Below are 26,399 nucleotides of genomic sequence, written 5' to 3'. Positions count from 1 at the left end.
CAGCCGCTTTGCAACAGGCGACCCTCGTTAGCATATCAATCGGCCCGGGGGAAACCGATGCTAGGTCAGGGCTGCGCTTTCAAAACCCACTTGGTTGCAGGCAGGGCCCAAAGAGCTGATTCGGAGTGGAGGGCCTTCGCCTTAGCTTTGGGGGGGAGGAGGAGGAGGAGGAGGAGGAGGGGGGGGGAACATTTGGATTCCTCTCCAGATCGGGTCGACCCCAAAAGCTTCTTCTTAAGCTTTGCTTGGTGGTGTGCTAGGGTTGAACTTCCCCGGACACGAAAGGGGTCGTCGTCGAGCACTTTCCACCCATTTCCAATGTGGTCTGTCTATCAGTGTAAGTCTGGCCCCTTGGAGTGGGCGTATTTGATCATCCTCTGCCCACTGGGAAGGTTCTTACATGATTTTCCCCCATACCTTATCCTCTTGTCGTACTGGCCGCTATTTCTATGTATCTCTGTGAGAAAAGGCATCAGTTCTGGTGTGCCATGTGAAAGCGACTGCAAGGAAAATGAACGCTGGAAGGTGAACTAACTACTCTTTAACTAGCTTACGGAAAGTGTTGCGAAGCTAGCGTCGCCAGTCGCCACCTGGTGGTCAACTGCAGAAATGGCCCGGAAAAGGGCCAGCAAAGCTACGCGGCGAAGGATGCCTGTCCGGAGCTCACGGAACGCCCGACGGAAGCGCCCGTGGCAAAAAAGACCTTTGCAAGCCGGGACCTGTCCTTTGCTTCGACCTGTTGCTACACCATCTACTTTTTGCACGGGCCAGATCAGGGGAAAGCGCGAACGCAGTCCCCCACTACCAGAAATTATGCAGTCGACTTTCCCGCATTTGGGGAAATCGCAGGGGTCAGCACGGCCGGAGTGCAATGGCTGAGCCTCGCCCTGGGAGAACCACCTTCGTGATCATGGTATCTCCCCTGCCAGGTAAGTATGAGTTGTTGGCGGCGAAAAGCACAGCTGCTGCTCCAACACCAGGTGGGCAACATAAGGAGAGTGCTCGACGCGCTCACTTGAGCTGGCGCGGACGCACCCGCAAGTCGCTCGTCTAGGCCGTCCGCCTGACCCCTTGCTTGAGTGCCGTCCACGGGTGCCCAGTGGCACAAGCGAGCGGCCCAAAGGCAAACCTTGGGCGGTCCGAGAGGCTGCACGCGTTCCACCCTCATTTGCATGCATGCATGCAACCTACTGCTTTGAAAGAAAACGGCTGGCCTGGGCTCAGGTACAAAAAAAAAACCACAAAACAAAGAAAAAACAAAGACAAAACAAAATAGGCCAGCCCTCGCCTCCAACTGCAGCTGGACAGCCATGGCTGTACGCAGCAGCTGAAACTGCACTTTCTATCTTTGAACCAGACAAATCAGGGGAAAGCGCGAACGCAGTCCCCCACTACCAGAAATTATGCAGTCGAGTTTCCCGCATTTGGGGAAATCGCAGGGGTCAGCACAGCCGGAGTGCAATGGCTGAGCCTCGCCCTGGGAGAACCACCTTCGTGATCATGGTATCTCCCCTGCCAGGTAAGTATGAGTTGGGGAAGGCAAGACCGCCGGCGCTGCAAGGGTACACCTCAACGAGCATACGGAGACCTTTTTCCCTGGCCAACCCACCCACCCTCACCCCCATTTGGACAGGCCCTCGCCCCCTTCACGGCAAGCGGGCTCAACGGCCATCGGCGTTCCGTGAAACCATGGTGCGGCTTACCACCGCCTTGAGAAGGGGCGCTAAATGGGAAAAAGGGGCACAAGCTTAAGCGCTCCCATAGTTCATTGCAGCTAGCGCGTTTACATACGGAGGCCTCGCCCGTACTGACAGCCAGGCAGCCAGGCAGCCAGCCGCTTTGCAACAGGCGACCCTCGTTAGCATATCAATCGGCCCGGGGGAAACCGATGCTAGGTCAGGGCTGCGCTTTCAAAACCCACTTGGTTGCAGGCAGGGCCCAAAGAGCTGATTCGGAGTGGAGGGCCTTCGCCTTAGCTTTGGGGGGGAGGAGGAGGAGGAGGAGGAGGAGGGGGGGGGAACATTTGGATTCCTCTCCAGATCGGGTCGACCCCAAAAGCTTCTTCTTAAGCTTTGCTTGGTGGTGTGCTAGGGTTGAACTTCCCCGGACACGAAAGGGGTCGTCGTCGAGCACTTTCCACCCATTTCCAATGTGGTCTGTCTATCAGTGTAAGTCTGGCCCCTTGGAGTGGGCGTATTTGATCATCCTCTGCCCACTGGGAAGGTTCTTACATGATTTTCCCCCATACCTTATCCTCTTGTCGTACTGGCCGCTATTTCTATGTATCTCTGTGAGAAAAGGCATCAGTTCTGGTGTGCCATGTGAAAGCGACTGCAAGGAAAATGAACGCTGGAAGGTGAACTAACTACTCTTTAACTAGCTTACGGAAAGTGTTGCGAAGCTAGCGTCGCCAGTCGCCACCTGGTGGTCAACTGCAGAAATGGCCCGGAAAAGGGCCAGCAAAGCTACGCGGCGAAGGATGCCTGTCCGGAGCTCACGGAACGCCCGACGGAAGCGCCCGTGGCAAAAAAGACCTTTGCAAGCCGGGACCTGTCCTTTGCTTCGACCTGTTGCTACACCATCTACTTTTTGCACGGGCCAGATCAGGGGAAAGCGCGAACGCAGTCCCCCACTACCAGAAATTATGCAGTCGACTTTCCCGCATTTGGGGAAATCGCAGGGGTCAGCACGGCCGGAGTGCAATGGCTGAGCCTCGCCCTGGGAGAACCACCTTCGTGATCATGGTATCTCCCCTGCCAGGTAAGTATGAGTTGTTGGCGGCGAAAAGCACAGCTGCTGCTCCAACACCAGGTGGGCAACATAAGGAGAGTGCTCGACGCGCTCACTTGAGCTGGCGCGGACGCACCCGCAAGTCGCTCGTCTAGGCCGTCCGCCTGACCCCTTGCTTGAGTGCCGTCCACGGGTGCCCAGTGGCACAAGCGAGCGGCCCAAAGGCAAACCTTGGGCGGTCCGAGAGGCTGCACGCGTTCCACCCTCATTTGCATGCATGCATGCAACCTACTGCTTTGAAAGAAAACGGCTGGCCTGGGCTCAGGTACAAAAAAAAAACCACAAAACAAAGAAAAAACAAAGACAAAACAAAATAGGCCAGCCCTCGCCTCCAACTGCAGCTGGACAGCCATGGCTGTACGCAGCAGCTGAAACTGCACTTTCTATCTTTGAACCAGACAAATCAGGGGAAAGCGCGAACGCAGTCCCCCACTACCAGAAATTATGCAGTCGAGTTTCCCGCATTTGGGGAAATCGCAGGGGTCAGCACAGCCGGAGTGCAATGGCTGAGCCTCGCCCTGGGAGAACCACCTTCGTGATCATGGTATCTCCCCTGCCAGGTAAGTATGAGTTGGGGAAGGCAAGACCGCCGGCGCTGCAAGGGTACACCTCAACGAGCATACGGAGACCTTTTTCCCTGGCCAACCCACCCACCCTCACCCCCATTTGGACAGGCCCTCGCCCCCTTCACGGCAAGCGGGCTCAACGGCCATCGGCGTTCCGTGAAACCATGGTGCGGCTTACCACCGCCTTGAGAAGGGGCGCTAAATGGGAAAAAGGGGCACAAGCTTAAGCGCTCCCATAGTTCATTGCAGCTAGCGCGTTTACATACGGAGGCCTCGCCCGTACTGACAGCCAGGCAGCCAGGCAGCCAGCCGCTTTGCAACAGGCGACCCTCGTTAGCATATCAATCGGCCCGGGGGAAACCGATGCTAGGTCAGGGCTGCGCTTTCAAAACCCACTTGGTTGCAGGCAGGGCCCAAAGAGCTGATTCGGAGTGGAGGGCCTTCGCCTTAGCTTTGGGGGGGAGGAGGAGGAGGAGGAGGAGGGGGGGGGGAACATTTGGATTCCTCTCCAGATCGGGTCGACCCCAAAAGCTTCTTCTTAAGCTTTGCTTGGTGGTGTGCTAGGGTTGAACTTCCCCGGACACGAAAGGGGTCGTCGTCGAGCACTTTCCACCCATTTCCAATGTGGTCTGTCTATCAGTGTAAGTCTGGCCCCTTGGAGTGGGCGTATTTGATCATCCTCTGCCCACTGGGAAGGTTCTTACATGATTTTCCCCCATACCTTATCCTCTTGTCGTACTGGCCGCTATTTCTATGTATCTCTGTGAGAAAAGGCATCAGTTCTGGTGTGCCATGTGAAAGCGACTGCAAGGAAAATGAACGCTGGAAGGTGAACTAACTACTCTTTAACTAGCTTACGGAAAGTGTTGCGAAGCTAGCGTCGCCAGTCGCCACCTGGTGGTCAACTGCAGAAATGGCCCGGAAAAGGGCCAGCAAAGCTACGCGGCGAAGGATGCCTGTCCGGAGCTCACGGAACGCCCGACGGAAGCGCCCGTGGCAAAAAAGACCTTTGCAAGCCGGGACCTGTCCTTTGCTTCGACCTGTTGCTACACCATCTACTTTTTGCACGGGCCAGATCAGGGGAAAGCGCGAACGCAGTCCCCCACTACCAGAAATTATGCAGTCGACTTTCCCGCATTTGGGGAAATCGCAGGGGTCAGCACGGCCGGAGTGCAATGGCTGAGCCTCGCCCTGGGAGAACCACCTTCGTGATCATGGTATCTCCCCTGCCAGGTAAGTATGAGTTGTTGGCGGCGAAAAGCACAGCTGCTGCTCCAACACCAGGTGGGCAACATAAGGAGAGTGCTCGACGCGCTCACTTGAGCTGGCGCGGACGCACCCGCAAGTCGCTCGTCTAGGCCGTCCGCCTGACCCCTTGCTTGAGTGCCGTCCACGGGTGCCCAGTGGCACAAGCGAGCGGCCCAAAGGCAAACCTTGGGCGGTCCGAGAGGCTGCACGCGTTCCACCCTCATTTGCATGCATGCATGCAACCTACTGCTTTGAAAGAAAACGGCTGGCCTGGGCTCAGGTACAAAAAAAAACCACAAAACAAAGAAAAAACAAAGACAAAACAAAATAGGCCAGCCCTCGCCTCCAACTGCAGCTGGACAGCCATGGCTGTACGCAGCAGCTGAAACTGCACTTTCTATCTTTGAACCAGACAAATCAGGGGAAAGCGCGAACGCAGTCCCCCACTACCAGAAATTATGCAGTCGAGTTTCCCGCATTTGGGGAAATCGCAGGGGTCAGCACAGCCGGAGTGCAATGGCTGAGCCTCGCCCTGGGAGAACCACCTTCGTGATCATGGTATCTCCCCTGCCAGGTAAGTATGAGTTGGGGAAGGCAAGACCGCCGGCGCTGCAAGGGTACACCTCAACGAGCATACGGAGACCTTTTTCCCTGGCCAACCCACCCACCCTCACCCCCATTTGGACAGGCCCTCGCCCCCTTCACGGCAAGCGGGCTCAACGGCCATCGGCGTTCCGTGAAACCATGGTGCGGCTTACCACCGCCTTGAGAAGGGGCGCTAAATGGGAAAAAGGGGCACAAGCTTAAGCGCTCCCATAGTTCATTGCAGCTAGCGCGTTTACATACGGAGGCCTCGCCCGTACTGACAGCCAGGCAGCCAGGCAGCCAGCCGCTTTGCAACAGGCGACCCTCGTTAGCATATCAATCGGCCCGGGGGAAACCGATGCTAGGTCAGGGCTGCGCTTTCAAAACCCACTTGGTTGCAGGCAGGGCCCAAAGAGCTGATTCGGAGTGGAGGGCCTTCGCCTTAGCTTTGGGGGGGAGGAGGAGGAGGAGGAGGAGGAGGGGGGGGGGGAACATTTGGATTCCTCTCCAGATCGGGTCGACCCCAAAAGCTTCTTCTTAAGCTTTGCTTGGTGGTGTGCTAGGGTTGAACTTCCCCGGACACGAAAGGGGTCGTCGTCGAGCACTTTCCACCCATTTCCAATGTGGTCTGTCTATCAGTGTAAGTCTGGCCCCTTGGAGTGGGCGTATTTGATCATCCTCTGCCCACTGGGAAGGTTCTTACATGATTTTCCCCCATACCTTATCCTCTTGTCGTACTGGCCGCTATTTCTATGTATCTCTGTGAGAAAAGGCATCAGTTCTGGTGTGCCATGTGAAAGCGACTGCAAGGAAAATGAACGCTGGAAGGTGAACTAACTACTCTTTAACTAGCTTACGGAAAGTGTTGCGAAGCTAGCGTCGCCAGTCGCCACCTGGTGGTCAACTGCAGAAATGGCCCGGAAAAGGGCCAGCAAAGCTACGCGGCGAAGGATGCCTGTCCGGAGCTCACGGAACGCCCGACGGAAGCGCCCGTGGCAAAAAAGACCTTTGCAAGCCGGGACCTGTCCTTTGCTTCGACCTGTTGCTACACCATCTACTTTTTGCACGGGCCAGATCAGGGGAAAGCGCGAACGCAGTCCCCCACTACCAGAAATTATGCAGTCGACTTTCCCGCATTTGGGGAAATCGCAGGGGTCAGCACGGCCGGAGTGCAATGGCTGAGCCTCGCCCTGGGAGAACCACCTTCGTGATCATGGTATCTCCCCTGCCAGGTAAGTATGAGTTGTTGGCGGCGAAAAGCACAGCTGCTGCTCCAACACCAGGTGGGCAACATAAGGAGAGTGCTCGACGCGCTCACTTGAGCTGGCGCGGACGCACCCGCAAGTCGCTCGTCTAGGCCGTCCGCCTGACCCCTTGCTTGAGTGCCGTCCACGGGTGCCCAGTGGCACAAGCGAGCGGCCCAAAGGCAAACCTTGGGCGGTCCGAGAGGCTGCACGCGTTCCACCCTCATTTGCATGCATGCATGCAACCTACTGCTTTGAAAGAAAACGGCTGGCCTGGGCTCAGGTACAAAAAAAAAACCACAAAACAAAGAAAAAACAAAGACAAAACAAAATAGGCCAGCCCTCGCCTCCAACTGCAGCTGGACAGCCATGGCTGTACGCAGCAGCTGAAACTGCACTTTCTATCTTTGAACCAGACAAATCAGGGGAAAGCGCGAACGCAGTCCCCCACTACCAGAAATTATGCAGTCGAGTTTCCCGCATTTGGGGAAATCGCAGGGGTCAGCACAGCCGGAGTGCAATGGCTGAGCCTCGCCCTGGGAGAACCACCTTCGTGATCATGGTATCTCCCCTGCCAGGTAAGTATGAGTTGGGGAAGGCAAGACCGCCGGCGCTGCAAGGGTACACCTCAACGAGCATACGGAGACCTTTTTCCCTGGCCAACCCACCCACCCTCACCCCCATTTGGACAGGCCCTCGCCCCCTTCACGGCAAGCGGGCTCAACGGCCATCGGCGTTCCGTGAAACCATGGTGCGGCTTACCACCGCCTTGAGAAGGGGCGCTAAATGGGAAAAAGGGGCACAAGCTTAAGCGCTCCCATAGTTCATTGCAGCTAGCGCGTTTACATACGGAGGCCTCGCCCGTACTGACAGCCAGGCAGCCAGGCAGCCAGCCGCTTTGCAACAGGCGACCCTCGTTAGCATATCAATCGGCCCGGGGGAAACCGATGCTAGGTCAGGGCTGCGCTTTCAAAACCCACTTGGTTGCAGGCAGGGCCCAAAGAGCTGATTCGGAGTGGAGGGCCTTCGCCTTAGCTTTGGGGGGGAGGAGGAGGAGGAGGAGGAGGAGGGGGGGGGAACATTTGGATTCCTCTCCAGATCGGGTCGACCCCAAAAGCTTCTTCTTAAGCTTTGCTTGGTGGTGTGCTAGGGTTGAACTTCCCCGGACACGAAAGGGGTCGTCGTCGAGCACTTTCCACCCATTTCCAATGTGGTCTGTCTATCAGTGTAAGTCTGGCCCCTTGGAGTGGGCGTATTTGATCATCCTCTGCCCACTGGGAAGGTTCTTACATGATTTTCCCCCATACCTTATCCTCTTGTCGTACTGGCCGCTATTTCTATGTATCTCTGTGAGAAAAGGCATCAGTTCTGGTGTGCCATGTGAAAGCGACTGCGCAAGGAAAAACTGAACTGCTGGAAAGGTGACTAACTACTTGTTAAACTAGGGGGCTGTACGGAAAGTGGTTTTTGCGAGCTAGCGTCGGCCAGTCGCACACCTGGAAGGGGGAAAATCATTGAAACGCTTCCCAGTGGGCAGAGGATGATCAATACGCCCACTCCAAGGGCCAGACTTACACTGATAGACAGACACATTGGAAATGGGTGAAAGTGCTCGGACGACGCACCCTTTCGTCGTCCCGGGGAAGTTCAATCGCCTAGCACACCACCAAGCAAAGCTTAAGAAGAAGCTTTTGGGAGTCGACCCGATCTGGAGAGAATCCAAATGTCCCCCCTCGCTCCTCCTCCTCTCCCCCCCAAAAAGCTAAGGCGAAGCCTCCACTCCGAATACAGCTCTTTGGGCCTGCCTGCAACCAAGTTGGGTTGTTGAAAGCGCAGCCCTGACTAGCATCGGTTTTACCCCCGGGCCGATTGATATGCTACGGAGGGTCGCCTGTTGCAAAGCGGCTGCTGCTGGCTGCCTGGCTGTCAGTACGGCGGGCCTCGTATGTAAACGCGCAGCTGCAATGAACTATGGGAGCGCTTAAGCTTGTGCCCCTTTTTCCCATTTAGCGCCCCTTCTCAAGGCGGTGGTAAGCCGCACCATGGTTTCACGGAACGCCGATGGCCGTTGAGCCCGCTTGCCGTGAAGGGGGCGAGGGCCCTGTCCAAATGGGGGTGAGGGTGGGTGGGTTGGCCAGGGAAAAAGGTCTCCGTATGCTCGTTGAGGTGTACCCTTGCAGCGCCGGCGGTCTTGCCTTCCCCAACTCATACTTACCTGGCAGGGGAGATACCATGATCACGAAGGTGGTTCTCCCAGGGCGAGGCTCAGCCATTGCACTCCGGCTGTGCTGACCCCTGCGATTTCCCCAAATGCGGGAAACTCGACTGCATAATTTCTGGTAGTGGGGGACTGCGTTCGCGCTTTCCCCTGATTTGTCTGGTTCAAAGATAGAAAGTGCAGTTTCAGCTGCTGCGTACAGCCATGGCTGTCCAGCTGCAGTTGGAGGCGAGGGCTGGCCTATTTTGTTTTGTCTTTGTTTTTTCTTTGTTTTGTGGGTTTTTTTTTTGTACCTGAGCCCAGGCCAGCCGTTTTCTTTCAAAGCAGTAGGTTGCATGCATGCATGCAAATGAGGGTGGAACGCGTGCAGCCTCTCGGACCGCCCAAGGTTTGCCTTTGGGCCGCTCGCTTGTGCCACTGGGCACCCGTGGACGGCACTCAAGCAAGGGGTCAGGCGGACGGCCTAGACGAGCGACTTGCGGGTGCGTCCGCGCCAGCTCAAGTGAGCGCGTCGAGCACTCTCCTTATGTTGCCCACCTGGTGTTGGAGCAGCAGCTGTGCTTTTCGCCGCCAACAACTCATACTTACCTGGCAGGGGAGATACCATGATCACGAAGGTGGTTCTCCCAGGGCGAGGCTCAGCCATTGCACTCCGGCCGTGCTGACCCCTGCGATTTCCCCAAATGCGGGAAAGTCGACTGCATAATTTCTGGTAGTGGGGGACTGCGTTCGCGCTTTCCCCTGATCTGGCCCGTGCAAAAAGTAGATGGTGTAGCAACAGGTCGAAGCAAAGGACAGGTCCCGGCTTGCAAAGGTCTTTTTTGCCACGGGCGCTTCCGTCGGGCGTTCCGTGAGCTCCGGACAGGCATCCTTCGCCGCGTAGCTTTGCTGGCCCTTTTCCGGGCCATTTCTGCAGTTGACCACCAGGTGGCGACTGGCGACGCTAGCTTCGCAACACTTTCCGTAAGCTAGTTAAAGAGTAGTTAGTTCACCTTCCAGCGTTCATTTTCCTTGCAGTCGCTTTCACATGGCACACCAGAACTGATGCCTTTTCTCACAGAGATACATAGAAATAGCGGCCAGTACGACAAGAGGATAAGGTATGGGGGAAAATCATGTAAGAACCTTCCCAGTGGGCAGAGGATGATCAAATACGCCCACTCCAAGGGGCCAGACTTACACTGATAGACAGACCACATTGGAAATGGGTGGAAAGTGCTCGACGACGACCCCTTTCGTGTCCGGGGAAGTTCAACCCTAGCACACCACCAAGCAAAGCTTAAGAAGAAGCTTTTGGGGTCGACCCGATCTGGAGAGGAATCCAAATGTTCCCCCCCCCTCCTCCTCCTCCTCCTCCTCCTCCCCCCCAAAGCTAAGGCGAAGGCCCTCCACTCCGAATCAGCTCTTTGGGCCCTGCCTGCAACCAAGTGGGTTTTGAAAGCGCAGCCCTGACCTAGCATCGGTTTCCCCCGGGCCGATTGATATGCTAACGAGGGTCGCCTGTTGCAAAGCGGCTGGCTGCCTGGCTGCCTGGCTGTCAGTACGGGCGAGGCCTCCGTATGTAAACGCGCTAGCTGCAATGAACTATGGGAGCGCTTAAGCTTGTGCCCCTTTTTCCCATTTAGCGCCCCTTCTCAAGGCGGTGGTAAGCCGCACCATGGTTTCACGGAACGCCGATGGCCGTTGAGCCCGCTTGCCGTGAAGGGGGCGAGGGCCTGTCCAAATGGGGGTGAGGGTGGGTGGGTTGGCCAGGGAAAAAGGTCTCCGTATGCTCGTTGAGGTGTACCCTTGCAGCGCCGGCGGTCTTGCCTTCCCCAACTCATACTTACCTGGCAGGGGAGATACCATGATCACGAAGGTGGTTCTCCCAGGGCGAGGCTCAGCCATTGCACTCCGGCTGTGCTGACCCCTGCGATTTCCCCAAATGCGGGAAACTCGACTGCATAATTTCTGGTAGTGGGGGACTGCGTTCGCGCTTTCCCCTGATTTGTCTGGTTCAAAGATAGAAAGTGCAGTTTCAGCTGCTGCGTACAGCCATGGCTGTCCAGCTGCAGTTGGAGGCGAGGGCTGGCCTATTTTGTTTTGTCTTTGTTTTTTCTTTGTTTTGTGGTTTTTTTTTGTACCTGAGCCCAGGCCAGCCGTTTTCTTTCAAAGCAGTAGGTTGCATGCATGCATGCAAATGAGGGTGGAACGCGTGCAGCCTCTCGGACCGCCCAAGGTTTGCCTTTGGGCCGCTCGCTTGTGCCACTGGGCACCCGTGGACGGCACTCAAGCAAGGGGTCAGGCGGACGGCCTAGACGAGCGACTTGCGGGTGCGTCCGCGCCAGCTCAAGTGAGCGCGTCGAGCACTCTCCTTATGTTGCCCACCTGGTGTTGGAGCAGCAGCTGTGCTTTTCGCCGCCAACAACTCATACTTACCTGGCAGGGGAGATACCATGATCACGAAGGTGGTTCTCCCAGGGCGAGGCTCAGCCATTGCACTCCGGCCGTGCTGACCCCTGCGATTTCCCCAAATGCGGGAAAGTCGACTGCATAATTTCTGGTAGTGGGGGACTGCGTTCGCGCTTTCCCCTGATCTGGCCCGTGCAAAAAGTAGATGGTGTAGCAACAGGTCGAAGCAAAGGACAGGTCCCGGCTTGCAAAGGTCTTTTTTGCCACGGGCGCTTCCGTCGGGCGTTCCGTGAGCTCCGGACAGGCATCCTTCGCCGCGTAGCTTTGCTGGCCCTTTTCCGGGCCATTTCTGCAGTTGACCACCAGGTGGCGACTGGCGACGCTAGCTTCGCAACACTTTCCGTAAGCTAGTTAAAGAGTAGTTAGTTCACCTTCCAGCGTTCATTTTCCTTGCAGTCGCTTTCACATGGCACACCAGAACTGATGCCTTTCTCACAGAGATACATAGAAATAGCGGCCAGTACGACAAGAGGATAAGGTATGGGGGAAAATCATGTAAGAACCTTCCCAGTGGGCAGAGGATGATCAAATACGCCCACTCCAAGGGGCCAGACTTACACTGATAGACAGACCACATTGGAAATGGGTGGAAAGTGCTCGACGACGACCCCTTTCGTGTCCGGGGAAGTTCAACCCTAGCACACCACCAAGCAAAGCTTAAGAAGAAGCTTTTGGGGTCGACCCGATCTGGAGAGGAATCCAAATGTTCCCCCCCCCCTCCTCCTCCTCCTCCTCCTCCTCCTCCCCCCCAAAGCTAAGGCGAAGGCCCTCTACTCCGAATCAGCTCTTTGGGCCCTGCCTGCAACCAAGTGGGTTTTGAAAGCGCAGCCCTGACCTAGCATCGGTTTCCCCCGGGCCGATTGATATGCTAACGAGGGTCTGTCACGTAACCTGTGACGTATGACCAACTAGCACACACAGGGAAATACCACACCTTTAAGAGGGGTTTACACAGGGGTTTATTTCCGATATACAACAAACAGTAGATCAGGAACACGGCATTAGCATGTGAACTCCCCCAAGTCCCAAAACACTCCTGGTCCGAAATAAAGAGCCTCCCTTGGAGCAATCCACTCCAAGATGCACACGCCCTCCAGGCCAATCCAAATCCAAAGTCAGGGAGTTCCTTTGGGCAATTTCAAAGGGGTAAGGAGCAAAGTGCCTTTGGGTGAATCCACAGAATAACCATACCTCAAGGGGATCCAGGTATAAACAGTCCTCTGGGAGGTAGGGAGATCCAAACTGTTGGAGGGAGTCTTCTTGCCTCAGCTAGGATAAACTCCAAGGAACCGCAGAGGAGGGTGACCTGCCGCAGCCAGGTTACACCCCAGATGAACAACAACCCCTCTCCCCCCTTCCCCCTGGTATTTATACCCTGCATCTGGTGACCCTGCCCTTTTCCCCACCCCCTAGGGTTGATTGGCTGGGAGGCCGGCCCTGCTTCTGGTTAACCCCACCCAAGCAGGTCTGATTGGCAGGGGCCCTGCAACATCATGAGGGGAGGGGGAAATACCTTGGAGGGGGTTGTCCAGCTCTTCTGGAGGGCAATCCTGGGAGCTCCTTTGTTTCAAGCTTTTTGGCGGGAAAGTAGAACAAAGAACCACCATCTTGGATTGTATGTGTACTAGTCAGTAAACTATGGGTAAAATGGCGCCAGTAGAAGGGGGTTTTGGTCACATTTCTCCCTCCTGGGGACAAGTGGTTTCTCTGGGGCTCCCCACTCTTAGGGAGAGCCTCAGGAACCACTGCTGGTTTCTTAGTCCTCCTGTCGGGAGAGGCCATCTGCATTGTGATGCTCTTTTCCCCTCCTGTGCTGAATGGTGAAGTTATACTGTTGAAGCAGGAGGCTCCATCTCAGCAGTTTTCCATTGACTCCTGAAACTCTCTGTAACCAACTGAGTGGGTTGTGGTCTGTAACAACAGTAAATTCCCTGCCATACAGATAGGGCTGCAACTTCTGTAAGGCCCATACAATTGCCAGGCACTCTTTTTCAATAGTGGCATAGGCAGCCTCTCGAGGGAGCAGCTTTCTGCTCAGGTAGGCAATTGGATGCTCCTCCCCATGGCCATTAACTTGGGAAAGTACAGCACCAAGGCCAAAATTGGAAGCATCCGTTTGCAGAAGGAAGCGTCGTGAGAAGTCTGGGGCAGCCAGCACAGGGGAGTTAGCCAGGGCTTGTTTGAGAGTGTTCATGGCTGATTCACATTCTGGGGTCCACACAATGGTTCGAGAACACTTGCGGCTTGTCAGATCTGTCAAGGGTTTTGCAATAGTACTATAGTTAGCAATAAATTTACGATAATAACCTGCAGTTCCTAAGAAGGCTAATACCTGCTTCTGGGTTTTGGGTATAGGCCACTGGCAAATTGCCTCCACTTTAGCAGGGTCAGGGCGGAGCTGACCACTCCCAACTCTGTGTCCTAAGTACTGTACCTCGGCCATAGCTAGGTGGCACTTTTCTGCCTTAAGGGTGAGCCCAGCATTCTGAATTTGTGTCAGCACTCGCTGGAGGTGCTGCATATGCTCCTCCCAGGTCTGGCTAAAGACAGCTATGTCATCCAGATATGCCTGGGCAAAGTCCTGCATTCCGTCCAGCAGCCTGTTCACAAGACGCTGAAACGTGGCGGGGGCGTTTTTCATGCCAAATGGCATTACTGTGAACTGAAACAGACCAAATGGGGTGATGAAGGCTGACTTTTCCTGGGCACTAGGGGCAAGGGGAATTTGCCAGTAACCACGGCTGAGATCCAGGGTAGTTAAATATTTAGCATTTCCCAGCCTATCTAATAGCTCATCTACCCTGGGCATTGGGTAAGCGTCGGTGGTTGTCACGTCATTGAGTCTCCTATAGTCCACACAGAATCGGGTACTCCCATCCTTCTTGGGCACCAGCACCACAGGGGAAGCCCACGGACTATGGGAAGGAGTAATAATCCCAAGGGCCAGCATCTCGTCTATTTGACTTTTCACCTCGGGCCGAACAGCTTCAGCCACTCGATAAGCAGGACTACGCACAGGTAACTGAGTTCCTGTGTCTACTTTATGTTCAGCCCAGTGGGTGCAACCTGGGTTGGCAGAAAACATGGGAGAAAAGGAATGCAAAATTTGACAAAGCTGGTCTTGTTGAGATGGGGTAAGGTGGTGACTTATGGTGACTGAGTCTATACCCTTGGCTGGAGTGACCTCTCCAATAAGGTTGGGGAGTGGGGGGTCATCTGTATCTTCAGTTGGGAGACTACAGATGGCACTAACAATATCCTCTCTTACGTGATAGGGCTTCATCATATTTATGTGGATAGTCTTATAGTGGGATGGATCATCGGGAGGGGTTACCACATATGTTGTATCATGAAGCTTATGGGTCACCACATAGGGTCCTTCCCACGCAGCCTGGAGCTTATCATGCCGTGTGGGAACTAGGAGGAGCACCTTGTCTCCTTCCACAAACCTGCGCTCCCTGGCCTTACGGTCATACCACACCTTCTGCCTTTGCTGAGCTGCAGAGAGGTGGTTATGTGCCAGGCTGATCATTTGTTCCAGACGCTGGCGGAATTTTAACACATAGGGGATGACGGGGACCTCTTGGGATTGTGGGGCCCCCTCCCAATATTCACAGAGTAAATCTAAGGGGCCACGGACCCTCCGACCATACAGCAGTTCAAAGGGAGAGAATCCTGTAGATTCTTGGGGAACTTCTCGATAGGCAAACAGCAAATGGGGTAAATAACGCTCCCAGTCCTTCTCACCCGATTCCACAAAGGTCCGTAGCATGGACTTTAGTGTCCCATTAAATCTCTCACAAAGACCATTTGTCTGTGGGTGGTATGGGGATGAGTGGATAGGCCTGACCCCACAACGCTGCCACAGGCATTGAAGCAATTGGGATGTAAACTGGGGCCCTTGGTCTGACAAGATTTCACTAGGGAAGCCCACCCGGCTGAAAATCTGGATTAGGGCGTCAGCCACTGTAGGAGCATCAATTTTACGCAGGGCTACCGCTTCTGGGTATCGGGTGGCATAATCAACTACAGTGAGAATATACTGTTTCCCAGAACGGCTTGGCCGGCTGAGGGGCCCAATAAGATCAACTGCCACCCGTTGGAAGGGCTCACTAATGATGGGCAAGGGACAAAGGGGAAACCTGGGTTTGTCATTTGCCCTGCCAGTCCTCTGACAGCTGTCACATGTGCGGCAGTACCGTGTCACTTCCTGAGAGACACCAGGCCAGTAGAAATTTTGGGTTAAACGGTGTCGGGTGCGGGTAACGCCCTGGTGTCCTGCTAGGGGAATCTCATGTGCCATATGAAGAAGCTGGGCGCGGTAACTCTGAGGCACTATAAGTTGGCTGTAACACTTCCATGGCTGGTCAGGGTCCCCCTTCACAATCCTATAGAGTAACCCATGCTCCCACACAATCTGTTCCCCCCGCTCATTAGGGGGTTTTCCTGCCTCACTTCGCATACGCTCTAAAGTAGGGTCAGTGTGTTGATCTTCCCTAAAGGTAGTGGGGTGGAGTAAGTCAAGGGAAGGGGGTCTGTCACAGTCAGCCGCAGGTTCTCTTACCTTTTGTGCTGCATCTGTAGCTTCAAGCCTGGTTCCATTCATATCTCGGGAGAGGCTGCATTGAATATGGCCCACATCATTGCCAAGGAGGATCTCAGCAGGCAGTTGTCGCAATATCCCCACTTGGTGGGTGAATGGTCCATCTCCTAGATCCAAGGTGACTTGTGCTATTGGTATGTCTTGTTTGTGCCCACCAGCCAGAACAATGCGGGCAGCTTTACCAGGAACCACTGCATCTGCAGGGACAATATGGGGCTCCACTAGGGTAATACAAGATCCTGAATCCAGGAATCCTTCTACCTGTCTCCCATTGACCAGGACAGGAAGTACATGCTTTCTTGGCTGGCCATTGTTTCCCCAGCCCATCCCCATGACAATGTATTCCTCTGATACTACCTCTCTTGGGCTGGATGTGGCAACCGCTGTGTCAGTGGTATGCTGTCGCACGGTCTGGATAACCTGCTGGCGGATATTGGGTTCTGGTGAAGAGATAGCAGCAATCGGTCGGGGAGCAGGGAGCTTTCCTGTGGGCCCTGATGGGGTAGGGCGGAGATTCAAAGGGCATGCTGAAAATAAATGGGTCAGAGATCCACAACGAAAACAGGTCCGGGGTGGGGCTGCACGAATAGGTGCTGAGGGGGTACGGTTAGATATAGGGTTGGACCGTGGAGGCTGTGGACGGTCTAGGCCACGGGAGTTAACCAGTGCCCCTGTAGCAAGGTTAAGGGGGCGGGCCTGAATACGGTTTTCCACATACTCATCAGCTAGCTGGGTAGCCTCCTGTAGGGTACGTGGCTTACGGTCACTTACCCACTCCCTCACCTCACTGGGACACCTCTCAAGGAACTGTTCTTTAAGAATGAGCTGGCACAAGTCTTCCAGTGTGAAGGTCTGGTTACCACGTATCCAATAGCGGAATGCCCTTTGCAGCTTACTGCCAAAGTCCTGATAGGTGTCCTGAGTAGTTTTAAGCAGGTTGCGGAAAGTCCTCCGGTAGGAGTCAGGCGTAATGGAGTAGCTGGCTAGAAGAATGCGCTGTACTTCCCCATAATCTGCCCGTTGGGGATATGGTATTTCCTGGTAAACTTCATTAGCTTTACCAGTGAGCTTACCAGCCAGCACGAGAACCCACTCATCCTGAGGGACCCGGTGGTCCTCACACAAGGCCTCAAAAGAGCGCAGGAAGCTGTCTATGCTCTGCTTAGACTCATCAAAGGCAGGGAAGGCAGCATGAGTCAGTTTCACAACTGGTTGTCGTGCAATGGTTGGGCCTGCTGTGGGCCCAGAACTCAAGTTCCTAGGCTGATTTCCCTGTATAGTTAGGCGCAATACCTCTAGCCGTTCTGCTGGGGTCAGCCCTGGACCAATAGCAGCAAGGTGTTTTTGAAACAAGGTAACGGTGTTGTCTTCAGGTTCCCCAGCTGCATCTTGGTGCAAATTATAGTTTTCTTCTCCCTCCTCAGGGGTTTCTGGGTCACCCTGGGCATCACCTTCCTGGGTAGGTAGAGCATGGGGTGTGAGAAGTTCTATGAGTTCCTGTCTCCGCTTTCCCACTGTGTCAATACCCCATGTGTGGCAGAGCCTTTGCAGCGTTGGTAGCCTGAGCTCAGTAATCTCCTGAGCTGTAAGGTTTGCAAAGTTCCCTGATGTGCTAGTTTCCATTATCCGCACCGCTTGCCACCAGAAATGTCACGTAACCTGTGACGTATGACCAACTAGCACACACAGGGAAATACCACACCTTTAAGAGGGGTTTACACAGGGGTTTATTTCCGATATACAACAAACAGTAGATCAGGAACACGGCATTAGCATGTGAACTCCCCCAAGTCCCAAAACACTCCTGGTCCGAAATAAAGAGCCTCCCTTGGAGCAATCCACTCCAAGATGCACACGCCCTCCAGGCCAATCCAAATCCAAAGTCAGGGAGTTCCTTTGGGCAATTTCAAAGGGGTAAGGAGCAAAGTGCCTTTGGGTGAATCCACAGAATAACCATACCTCAAGGGGATCCAGGTATAAACAGTCCTCTGGGAGGTAGGGAGATCCAAACTGTTGGAGGGAGTCTTCTTGCCTCAGCTAGGATAAACTCCAAGGAACCGCAGAGGAGGGTGACCTGCCGCAGCCAGGTTACACCCCAGATGAACAACAACCCCTCTCCCCCCTTCCCCCTGGTATTTATACCCTGCATCTGGTGACCCTGCCCTTTTCCCCACCCCCTAGGGTTGATTGGCTGGGAGGCCGGCCCTGCTTCTGGTTAACCCCACCCAAGCAGGTCTGATTGGCAGGGGCCCTGCAACATCATGAGGGGAGGGGGAAATACCTTGGAGGGGGTTGTCCAGCTCTTCTGGAGGGCAATCCTGGGAGCTCCTTTGTTTCAAGCTTTTTGGCGGGAAAGTAGAACAAAGAACCACCATCTTGGATTGTATGTGTACTAGTCAGTAAACTATGGGTAAAATGGCGCCAGTAGAAGGGGGTTTTGGTCACAGGGTCGCCTGTTGCAAAGCGGCTGGCTGCCTGGCTGCCTGGCTGTCAGTACGGGCGAGGCCTCCGTATGTAAACGCGCTAGCTGCAATGAACTATGGGAGCGCTTAAGCTTGTGCCCCTTTTTCCCATTTAGCGCCCCTTCTCAAGGCGGTGGTAAGCCGCACCATGGTTTCACGGAACGCCGATGGCCGTTGAGCTCGCTTGCCGTGAAGGGGGCGAGGGCCTGTCCAAATGGGGGTGAGGGTGGGTGGGTTGGCCAGGGAAAAAGGTCTCCGTATGCTCATTGAGGTGTACCCTTGCAGCGCCGGCGGTCTTGCCTTCCCCAACTCATACTTACCTGGCAGGGGAGATACCATGATCACGAAGGTGGTTCTCCCAGGGCGAGGCTCAGCCATTGCACTCCGGCTGTGCTGACCCCTGCGATTTCCCCAAATGCGGGAAACTCGACTGCATAATTTCTGGTAGTGGGGACTGCGTTCGCGCTTTCCCCTGATTTGTCTGGTTCAAAGATAGAAAGTGCAGTTTCAGCTGCTGCGTACAGCCATGGCTGTCCAGCTGCAGTTGGAGGCGAGGGCTGGCCTATTTTGTTTTGTCTTTGTTTTTTCTTTGTTTTGTGGGTTTTTTTTGTACCTGAGCCCAGGCCAGCCGTTTTCTTTCAAAGCAGTAGGTTGCATGCATGCATGCAAATGAGGGTGGAACGCGTGCAGCCTCTCGGACCGCCCAAGGTTTGCCTTTGGGCCGCTCGCTTGTGCCACTGGGCACCCGTGGACGGCACTCAAGCAAGGGGTCAGGCGGACGGCCTAGACGAGCGACTTGCGGGTGCGTCCGCGCCAGCTCAAGTGAGCGCGTCGAGCACTCTCCTTATGTTGCCCACCTGGTGTTGGAGCAGCAGCTGTGCTTTTCGCCGCCAACAACTCATACTTACCTGGCAGGGGAGATACCATGATCACGAAGGTGGTTCTCCCAGGGCGAGGCTCAGCCATTGCACTCCGGCCGTGCTGACCCCTGCGATTTCCCCAAATGCGGGAAAGTCGACTGCATAATTTCTGGTAGTGGGGGACTGCGTTCGCGCTTTCCCCTGATCTGGCCCGTGCAAAAAGTAGATGGTGTAGCAACAGGTCGAAGCAAAGGACAGGTCCCGGCTTGCAAAGGTCTTTTTTGCCACGGGCGCTTCCGTCGGGCGTTCCGTGAGCTCCGGACAGGCATCCTTCGCCGCGTAGCTTTGCTGGCCCTTTTCCGGGCCATTTCTGCAGTTGACCACCAGGTGGCGACTGGCGACGCTAGCTTCGCAACACTTTCCGTAAGCTAGTTAAAGAGTAGTTAGTTCACCTTCCAGCGTTCATTTTCCTTGCAGTCGCTTTCACATGGCACACCAGAACTGATGCCTTTTCTCACAGAGATACATAGAAATAGCGGCCAGTACGACAAGAGGATAAGGTATGGGGGAAAATCATGTAAGAACCTTCCCAGTGGGCAGAGGATGATCAAATACGCCCACTCCAAGGGGCCAGACTTACACTGATAGACAGACCACATTGGAAATGGGTGGAAAGTGCTCGACGACGACCCCTTTCGTGTCCGGGGAAGTTCAACCCTAGCACACCACCAAGCAAAGCTTAAGAAGAAGCTTTTGGGGTCGACCCGATCTGGAGAGGAATCCAAATGTCCCCCCCCCTCCTCCTCCTCCTCCTCTCCTCCTCCTCCTCCTCCTCCTCCTCCTCCTCCCCCCAAAGCTAAGGCGAAGGCCCTCCACTCCGAATCAGCTCTTTGGGCCCTGCCTGCAACCAAGTGGGTTTTGAAAGCGCAGCCCTGACCTAGCATCGGTTTCCCCCGGGCCGATTGATATGCTAACGAGGGTCGCCTGTTGCAAAGCGGCTGGCTGCCTGGCTGCCTGGCTGTCAGTACGGGCGAGGCCTCCGTATGTAAACGCGCTAGCTGCAATGAACTATGGGAGCGCTTAAGCTTGTGCCCCTTTTTCCCATTTAGCGCCCCTTCTCAAGGCGGTGGTAAGCCGCACCATGGTTTCACGGAACGCCGATGGCCGTTGAGCCCGCTTGCCGTGAAGGGGGCGAGGGCCTGTCCAAATGGGGGTGAGGGTGGGTGGGTTGGCCAGGGAAAAAGGTCTCCGTATGCTCGTTGAGGTGTACCCTTGCAGCGCCGGGCGGTCTTGCCTTCCCCAACTCATACTTACCTGGCAGGGGAGATACCATGATCACGAAGGTGGTTCTCCCAGGGCGAGGCTCAGCCATTGCACTCCGGCTGTGCTGACCCCTGCGATTTCCCCAAATGCGGGAAACTCGACTGCATAATTTCTGGTAGTGGGGGACTGCGTTCGCGCTTTCCCCTGATTTGTCTGGTTCAAAGATAGAAAGTGCAGTTTCAGCCTGCTGCGTACAGCCATGGCTGTCCAGCTGCAGTTGGAGGCGAGGCTGGCCTATTTGTTTGTCTTTGGTTTTTTCTTTGTTTTGTGGTTTTTTTTTGTACCTGAGCCCAGGCCAGCCGTTTCTTTCAAAGCAGTAGGTTGCATGCATGCATGCAAATGAGGGTGGAACGCGTGCAGCCTCTCGGGACCGCCCCAAGTTTGCCTTTGGGCCGCTCGCTTGTGCCACTGGGCACCCGTGGACGGCACTCAAGCAAGGGGTCAAGCGGACGGCCTAGACGAGCGGACTTGCGGGTGCGTCCGCGCCAGCTCAAGTGAGCGCGTCGAGCACTCTCCTTATGTTGCCCACCTGGTGTTGGAGCAAGCAGCTGTGCTTTCGCCGCCAACAACTCATACTTACCTGGCAGGGGAGATACCATGATCACGAGTGGTTCTCCCAGGGCTCAGCACAGCCGGATTGCAATGGCTGAGCCTCGCCCTGGGAGAACCACCTTCGTGATCATGGTATCTCCCCTGCCAGGTAAGTATGAGTTGGGGAAGGCAAGACCGCCGGCGCTGCAAGGGTACACCTCAACGAGCATACGGAGACCTTTTTCCCTGGCCAACCCACCCACCCTCACCCCCATTTGGACAGGCCCTCGCCCCCTTCACGGCAAGCGGGCTCAACGGCCATCGGCGTTCCGTGAAACCATGGTGCGGCTTACCACCGCCTTGAGAAGGGGCGCTAAATGGGAAAAAGGGGCACAAGCTTAAGCGCTCCCATAGTTCATTGCAGCTAGCCGCGTTTACATACGGAGGCCTCGCCCGTACTGACAGCCAGGCAGCCAGGGCAGCCAGCCGCTTTGCAACAGGCGACCCTCGTTAGCATATCAATCGGCCCGGGGGAAACCGATGCTAGGTCAGGGCTGCGCTTTCAAAACCCACTTGGTTGCAGGCAGGGCCCAAAGAGCTGATTCGGAAGTGGAGGGCCTTCGCCTTAAGCTTTGGGGGGGGAGGAGGAGGAGGAGGAGGAGGGGGGGAACATTTGGATTCCTCTCCAGATCGGGTCGACCCCAAAAGCTTCTTCTTAAGCTTTGCTTGGTGGTGTGCTAGGGTTGAACTTCCCCGGACACGAAAGGGGTCGTCGTCGAGCACTTTCCACCCATTTCCAATGTGGTCTGTCTATCAGTGTAAGTCTGGCCCCTTGGAGTGGGCGTATTTGATCATCCTCTGCCCACTGGGAAGGTTCTTACATGATTTTCCCCCATACCTTATCCTCTTGTCGTACTGGCCGCTATTTCTATGTATCTCTGTGAGAAAAGGCATCAGTTCTGGTGTGCCATGTGAAAGCGACTGCAAGGAAAATGAACGCTGGAAGGTGAACTAACTACTCTTTAACTAGCTTACGGAAAGTGTTGCGAAGCTAGCGTCGCCAGTCGCCACCTGGTGGTCAACTGCAGAAATGGCCCGGAAAAGGGCCAGCAAAGCTACGCGGCGAAGGATGCCTGTCCGGAGCTCACGGAACGCCCGACGGAAGCGCCCGTGGCAAAAAGACCTTTGCAAGCCGGGACCTGTCCTTTGCTTCGACCTGTTGCTACACCATCTACTTTTAGCACGGGCCAGATCAGGGGAAAGCGCGAACGCAGTCCCCCACTACCAGAAATTATGCAGTCGACTTTCCCGCATTTGGGGAAATCGCAGGGGTCAGCACGGCCGGAGTGCAATGGCTGAGCCTCGCCCTGGGAGAACCACCTTCGTGATCATGGTATCTCCCCTGCCAGGTAAGTATGAGTTGTTGGCGGCGAAAAAGCACAGCTGCTGCTCCAACACCAGGTGGGCAACATAAGGAGAGTGCTCGACGCGCTCACTTGAGCTGGCGCGGACGCACCCGCAAGTCGCTCGTCTAGGCCGTCCGCTTGACCCCTTGCTTGAGTGCCGTCCACGGGTGCCCAGTGGCACAAGCGAGCGGCCCAAAGGCAAACCTTGGGCGGTCCGAGAGGCTGCACGCGTTCCACCCTCATTTGCATGCATGCATGCAACCTACTGCTTTGAAAGAAAACGGCTGGCCTGGGCTCAGGTACAAAAAAAAACCCACAAAACAAAGAAAAAACAAAGACAAAACAAAATAGGCCAGCCCTCGCCTCCAACTGCAGCTGGACAGCCATGGCTGTACGCAGCAGCTGAAACTGCACTTTCTATCTTTGAACCAGACAAATCAGGGGAAAGCGCGAACGCAGTCCCCCACTACCAGAAATTATGCAGTCGAGTTTCCCGCATTTGGGGAAATCGCAGGGGTCAGCACAGCCGGAGTGCAATGGCTGAGCCTCGCCCTGGGAGAACCACCTTCGTGATCATGGTATCTCCCCTGCCAGGTAAGTATGAGTTGGGGAAGGCAAGACCGCCGGCGCTGCAAGGGTACACCTCAACGAGCATACGGAGACCTTTTTCCCTGGCCAACCCACCCACCCTCACCCCCATTTGGACAGGCCCTCGCCCCCTTCACGGCAAGCGGGCTCAACGGCCATCGGCGTTCCGTGAAACCATGGTGCGGCTTACCACCGCCTTGAGAAGGGGCGCTAAATGGGAAAAAGGGGCACAAGCTTAAGCGCTCCCATAGTTCATTGCAGCTAGCGCGTTTACATACGGAGGCCTCGCCCGTACTGACAGCCAGGCAGCCAGGCAGCCAGCCGCTTTGCAACAGGCGACCCTCGTTAGCATATCAATCGGCCCGGGGGAAACCGATGCTAGGTCAGGGCTGCGCTTTCAAAACCCACTTGGTTGCAGGCAGGGCCCAAAGAGCTGATTCGGAGTGGAGGGCCTTCGCCTTAGCTTTGGGGGGGAGGAGGAGGAGGAGGAGGGGGGGGAACATTTGGATTCCTCTCCAGATCGGGTCGACCCCAAAAGCTTCTTCTTAAGCTTTGCTTGGTGGTGTGCTAGGGTTGAACTTCCCCGGAAACGAAAGGGGTCGTCGTCGAGCACTTTCCACCCATTTCCAATGTGGTCTGTCTATCAGTGTAAGTCTGGCCCCTTGGAGTGGGCGTATTTGATCATCCTCTGCCCACTGGGAAGGTTCTTACATGATTTTCCCCCATACCTTATCCTCTTGTCGTACTGGCCGCTATTTCTATGTATCGCTGTGAGAAAAGGCATCAGTTCTGGTGTGCCATGTGAAAGCGACTGCAAGGAAAATGAACGCTGGAAGGTGAACTAACTACTCTTTAACTAGCTTACAGAAAGTGTTGCGAAGCTAGCGTCGCCAGTCGCCACCTGGTGGTCAACTGCAGAAATGGCCCGGAAAAGGGCCAGCAAAGCTACGCGGCGAAGGATGCCTGTCCGGAGCTCACGGAACGCCCGACGGAAGCGCCCGTGGCAAAAAAGACCTTTGCAAGCCGGGACCTGTCCTTTGCTTCGACCTGTTGCTACACCATCTACTTTTTGCACGGGCCAGATCAGGGGAAAGAGCGAACGCAGTCCCCCACTACCAGAAATTATGCAGTCGACTTTCCCGCATTTGGGGAAATCGCAGGGGTCAGCACGTCCGGAGTGCAATGGCTGAGCCTCGCCCTGGGAGAACCACCTTCATGATCATGGTATTTCCCCTGCCAGGTAAGTATGAGTTGTTGGCGGCGAAAAGCACAGCTGCTGCTCCAACACCAGGTGGGCAACATAAGGAGAGTGCTCGACGCGCTCACTTGAGCTGGCGCGGACGCACCCGCAAGTCGCTCGTCTAGGCCGTCCGCCTGACCCCTTGCTTGAGTGCCGTCCACGGGTGCCCAGTGGCACAAGCGAGCGGCCCAAAGGCAAACCTTGGGCGGTCCGAGAGGCTGCACGCGTTCCACCCTCATTTGCATGCATGCATGCAACCTACTGCTTTGAAAGAAAACGGCTGGCCTGGGCTCAGGTACAAAAAAAACCCACAAAACAAAGAAAAAACAAAGAAAAAAGAAAATAGGCCAGCCCTCGCCTCCAACTGCAGCTGGACAGCCATGGCTGTACGCAGCAGCTGAAACTGCACTTTCTATCTTTGAACCAGACAAATCAGGGGAAAGCGCGAACGCAGTCCCCCACTACCAGAAATTATGCAGTCGAGTTTCCCGCATTTGGGGAAATCGCAGGGGTCAGCACAGCCGGAGTGCAATGGCTGAGCCTCACCCTGGGAGAACCTTTTTTTTTTTTTGTTTTTTTCAAAGTTTTATTTTGGTAAATTCACAATACATTTCATTTTACTTTGACATCATAAATTCAACATTTCATAATCATAAAGTATATTAGCAATCATTTTCTTACATTCACCAATGCTTAACACCACTTTGAAAATATACTGATTTCTTGCATACCATAGCACTTCTTTAATAAAGTTTAATCTAACCCACAATTTTTTAATACCGTATATACTCGAGTATAAGCCGAGTTTTTCAGCATCCAAAATGTGCTGAAAAAGTCTACCTCGGCATATACTCGGGTCAGCGGGCAGTAATCGATATTGCAGTCACTTTTAATCATTCCTATACCAACAGTTCACTTGGGGAGAGACTGCAATATCCCACAATGCCCTCTGTTGGTTTTATGAAAGAATAACAGTGCGCCCTCTGTTGGTTATATTAAAGAATAACAGTGACTGCAATATCACACAGCGCCATCTGTTGGTTGTATCAAAGAATAACAGTGACTGCAATATCACACAGCGCCCTCTGTTGGTTATATCAAAGAATAACAGTGACTGCAATATCACACAGCGCCATCTGTTGGTTATATCAAAGAATAACAGTAACTGCAATATCACACAGCGCCATCTGTTGGTTGTATCAAAGAATAACAGTGACTGCAATATCACACAGTGCCCTCTGTTGGTTATATCAAAGAATAACAGTGACTGCAATATCACACAGCGCCATCTGTTGGTTATATCAAAGAATAACAGTAACTGCAATATCACACAGCGCCATCTGTTGGTTGAATAAAGGATTAACAGTGATGGCAATATCACACAGCGCCATCTGTTGGTTATACGAAAGATCAGTGATGGTTTTATGACACACAGCACTCTCTGCACAATTCTCTGTCACCATCAACTTTGCAAAGAAGTCCGGTCGATCGCTGGGGGAGTCTCTTTGGCGGAAGGTGCGCTGCTGGGAGACAGGGCTGTAGTTGTGTCTAGGCTAATACTAGAGTCAATAAGTTTTCCCAGTTTTCGTAGGTAAAATTAGGTACCTAGGCTTATACTCGGATCGGCTTATACTCGAGTATATACGGTAGGTGTATATGAATGTGTTCCTGAAAATAGTCCATACATTACAGATTCATGTATTATACTATCCATAGGCATTATCCCTTGAAACAGATAAGCTGTTTTGCCAATTACTCGCTTTGCAAAAGGACATTCCCAAAACAAATGACACACTGTTTCCTCTGCATTACACAATTGCGGACACCTTGCCTCCCTCACTAAACGTCTTTTATACATAAAGGACCTAACAGGCAAACTTTCAGTTGCAATGTAAAGTAGAACAAGGAGAGATCGGCACACAGGAACAATTGCAACATGGGGTAAACCCCTAGGTGTTTATTGTGTCATAATTTGCACAATGTTTCGGGGGCACGCCCCTTCGTCAGGTGATGGGGCGTGCCCCCGAAACGTTGTGCAAATTATGACACAATAAACACCTAGGGGTTTACCCCATGTTGCAATTGTTCCTGTGTGCCGATCTCTCCTTGTTCTGCTTTACATTGGAAATCGTGGGAGTGCCGTCTCCCCAGAGGATTGTGCACCAGGCCACTGAAAAGGGAAGGCGAGGTTGTGCGCTCACACCGTGTTCTACAAACTTTCAGTTGCACTCTGCCACGCTAAATCCTTGTGTTTATTGAGCAAATATTTTGCAGAAATATTTTT

The 26,399-nt window shown here is 54.3% G+C and overlaps 1 protein-coding gene, 19 non-coding genes and 2 pseudogenes across 20 annotated transcripts; 8 read left to right on the top strand and 14 right to left on the bottom strand.

Moving 5' to 3' along the window:
- Window positions 1–773: 773 nt before the first annotated feature.
- LOC121392990 lies at window positions 774–937 on the bottom strand. Its single transcript, XR_005965193.1, has one exon. It is a non-coding gene; the product is annotated as a U1 spliceosomal RNA (small nuclear RNA).
- A 426-nt stretch (window positions 938–1,363) lies between these two features.
- LOC121392973 lies at window positions 1,364–1,527 on the bottom strand. Its single transcript, XR_005965176.1, has one exon. It is a non-coding gene; the product is annotated as a U1 spliceosomal RNA (small nuclear RNA).
- Window positions 1,528–2,604: 1,077 nt separating this feature from the next.
- On the bottom strand, window positions 2,605–2,768 carry LOC121392989. Its single transcript, XR_005965192.1, has one exon. It is a non-coding gene; the product is annotated as a U1 spliceosomal RNA (small nuclear RNA).
- A 426-nt stretch (window positions 2,769–3,194) lies between these two features.
- Window positions 3,195–3,358, bottom strand: LOC121392972. Its single transcript, XR_005965175.1, has one exon. It is a non-coding gene; the product is annotated as a U1 spliceosomal RNA (small nuclear RNA).
- Window positions 3,359–4,433: 1,075 nt separating this feature from the next.
- On the bottom strand, window positions 4,434–4,597 carry LOC121392988. The gene has a single exon (XR_005965191.1). It is a non-coding gene; the product is annotated as a U1 spliceosomal RNA (small nuclear RNA).
- A 425-nt stretch (window positions 4,598–5,022) lies between these two features.
- Window positions 5,023–5,186, bottom strand: LOC121392971. Its single transcript, XR_005965174.1, has one exon. It is a non-coding gene; the product is annotated as a U1 spliceosomal RNA (small nuclear RNA).
- Window positions 5,187–6,265: 1,079 nt separating this feature from the next.
- Window positions 6,266–6,429, bottom strand: LOC121392986. Its single transcript, XR_005965189.1, has one exon. It is a non-coding gene; the product is annotated as a U1 spliceosomal RNA (small nuclear RNA).
- Window positions 6,430–6,855: 426 nt separating this feature from the next.
- LOC121392970 lies at window positions 6,856–7,019 on the bottom strand. Its single transcript, XR_005965166.1, has one exon. It is a non-coding gene; the product is annotated as a U1 spliceosomal RNA (small nuclear RNA).
- A 1,621-nt stretch (window positions 7,020–8,640) lies between these two features.
- On the top strand, window positions 8,641–8,804 carry LOC121392969. Its single transcript, XR_005965155.1, has one exon. It is a non-coding gene; the product is annotated as a U1 spliceosomal RNA (small nuclear RNA).
- Window positions 8,805–9,231: 427 nt separating this feature from the next.
- On the top strand, window positions 9,232–9,395 carry LOC121392985. Its single transcript, XR_005965188.1, has one exon. It is a non-coding gene; the product is annotated as a U1 spliceosomal RNA (small nuclear RNA).
- A 1,077-nt stretch (window positions 9,396–10,472) lies between these two features.
- LOC121392968 lies at window positions 10,473–10,636 on the top strand. Its single transcript, XR_005965144.1, has one exon. It is a non-coding gene; the product is annotated as a U1 spliceosomal RNA (small nuclear RNA).
- Window positions 10,637–11,061: 425 nt separating this feature from the next.
- On the top strand, window positions 11,062–11,225 carry LOC121392984. The gene has a single exon (XR_005965187.1). It is a non-coding gene; the product is annotated as a U1 spliceosomal RNA (small nuclear RNA).
- Window positions 11,226–12,043: 818 nt separating this feature from the next.
- LOC121399532 lies at window positions 12,044–18,146 on the bottom strand. The gene has a single exon (XM_041580570.1). It carries the CDS (start codon window positions 17,326–17,328, stop codon window positions 12,859–12,861), a length of 4,470 nt encoding a protein of 1,489 aa, XP_041436504.1. The 5' UTR covers window positions 17,329–18,146; the 3' UTR covers window positions 12,044–12,858.
- Window positions 18,147–18,479: 333 nt separating this feature from the next.
- LOC121392982 lies at window positions 18,480–18,641 on the top strand. The gene has a single exon (XR_005965185.1). It is a non-coding gene; the product is annotated as a U1 spliceosomal RNA (small nuclear RNA).
- A 426-nt stretch (window positions 18,642–19,067) lies between these two features.
- Window positions 19,068–19,231, top strand: LOC121392983. The gene has a single exon (XR_005965186.1). It is a non-coding gene; the product is annotated as a U1 spliceosomal RNA (small nuclear RNA).
- Window positions 19,232–20,333: 1,102 nt separating this feature from the next.
- On the top strand, window positions 20,334–20,497 carry LOC121393001. The gene has a single exon (XR_005965209.1). It is a non-coding gene; the product is annotated as a U1 spliceosomal RNA (small nuclear RNA).
- Window positions 20,498–20,882: 385 nt separating this feature from the next.
- Window positions 20,883–21,058, bottom strand: LOC121392999 (annotated as a pseudogene).
- On the top strand, window positions 20,923–21,089 carry LOC121393000. The gene has a single exon (XR_005965201.1). It is a non-coding gene; the product is annotated as a U1 spliceosomal RNA (small nuclear RNA).
- A 1,045-nt stretch (window positions 21,090–22,134) lies between these two features.
- LOC100335115 (U1b small nuclear RNA) lies at window positions 22,135–22,298 on the bottom strand. Its single transcript, NR_033274.1, has one exon. It is a non-coding gene; the product is annotated as a U1b small nuclear RNA (small nuclear RNA).
- Window positions 22,299–22,725: 427 nt separating this feature from the next.
- LOC121392998 lies at window positions 22,726–22,889 on the bottom strand. The gene has a single exon (XR_005965200.1). It is a non-coding gene; the product is annotated as a U1 spliceosomal RNA (small nuclear RNA).
- A 1,070-nt stretch (window positions 22,890–23,959) lies between these two features.
- On the bottom strand, window positions 23,960–24,123 carry LOC121392996. The gene has a single exon (XR_005965199.1). It is a non-coding gene; the product is annotated as a U1 spliceosomal RNA (small nuclear RNA).
- Window positions 24,124–24,548: 425 nt separating this feature from the next.
- Window positions 24,549–24,702, bottom strand: LOC121392997 (annotated as a pseudogene).
- Window positions 24,703–26,399: the final 1,697 nt, after the last annotated feature.

Source organism: Xenopus laevis, chromosome 1S, assembly GCF_017654675.1.
Source record: "Xenopus laevis strain J_2021 chromosome 1S, Xenopus_laevis_v10.1, whole genome shotgun sequence".
In the NCBI taxonomy this organism is placed as follows: domain Eukaryota; kingdom Metazoa; phylum Chordata; class Amphibia; order Anura; family Pipidae; genus Xenopus; species Xenopus laevis.
This window is presented reverse-complemented; position numbering and strand designations above follow the sequence as displayed.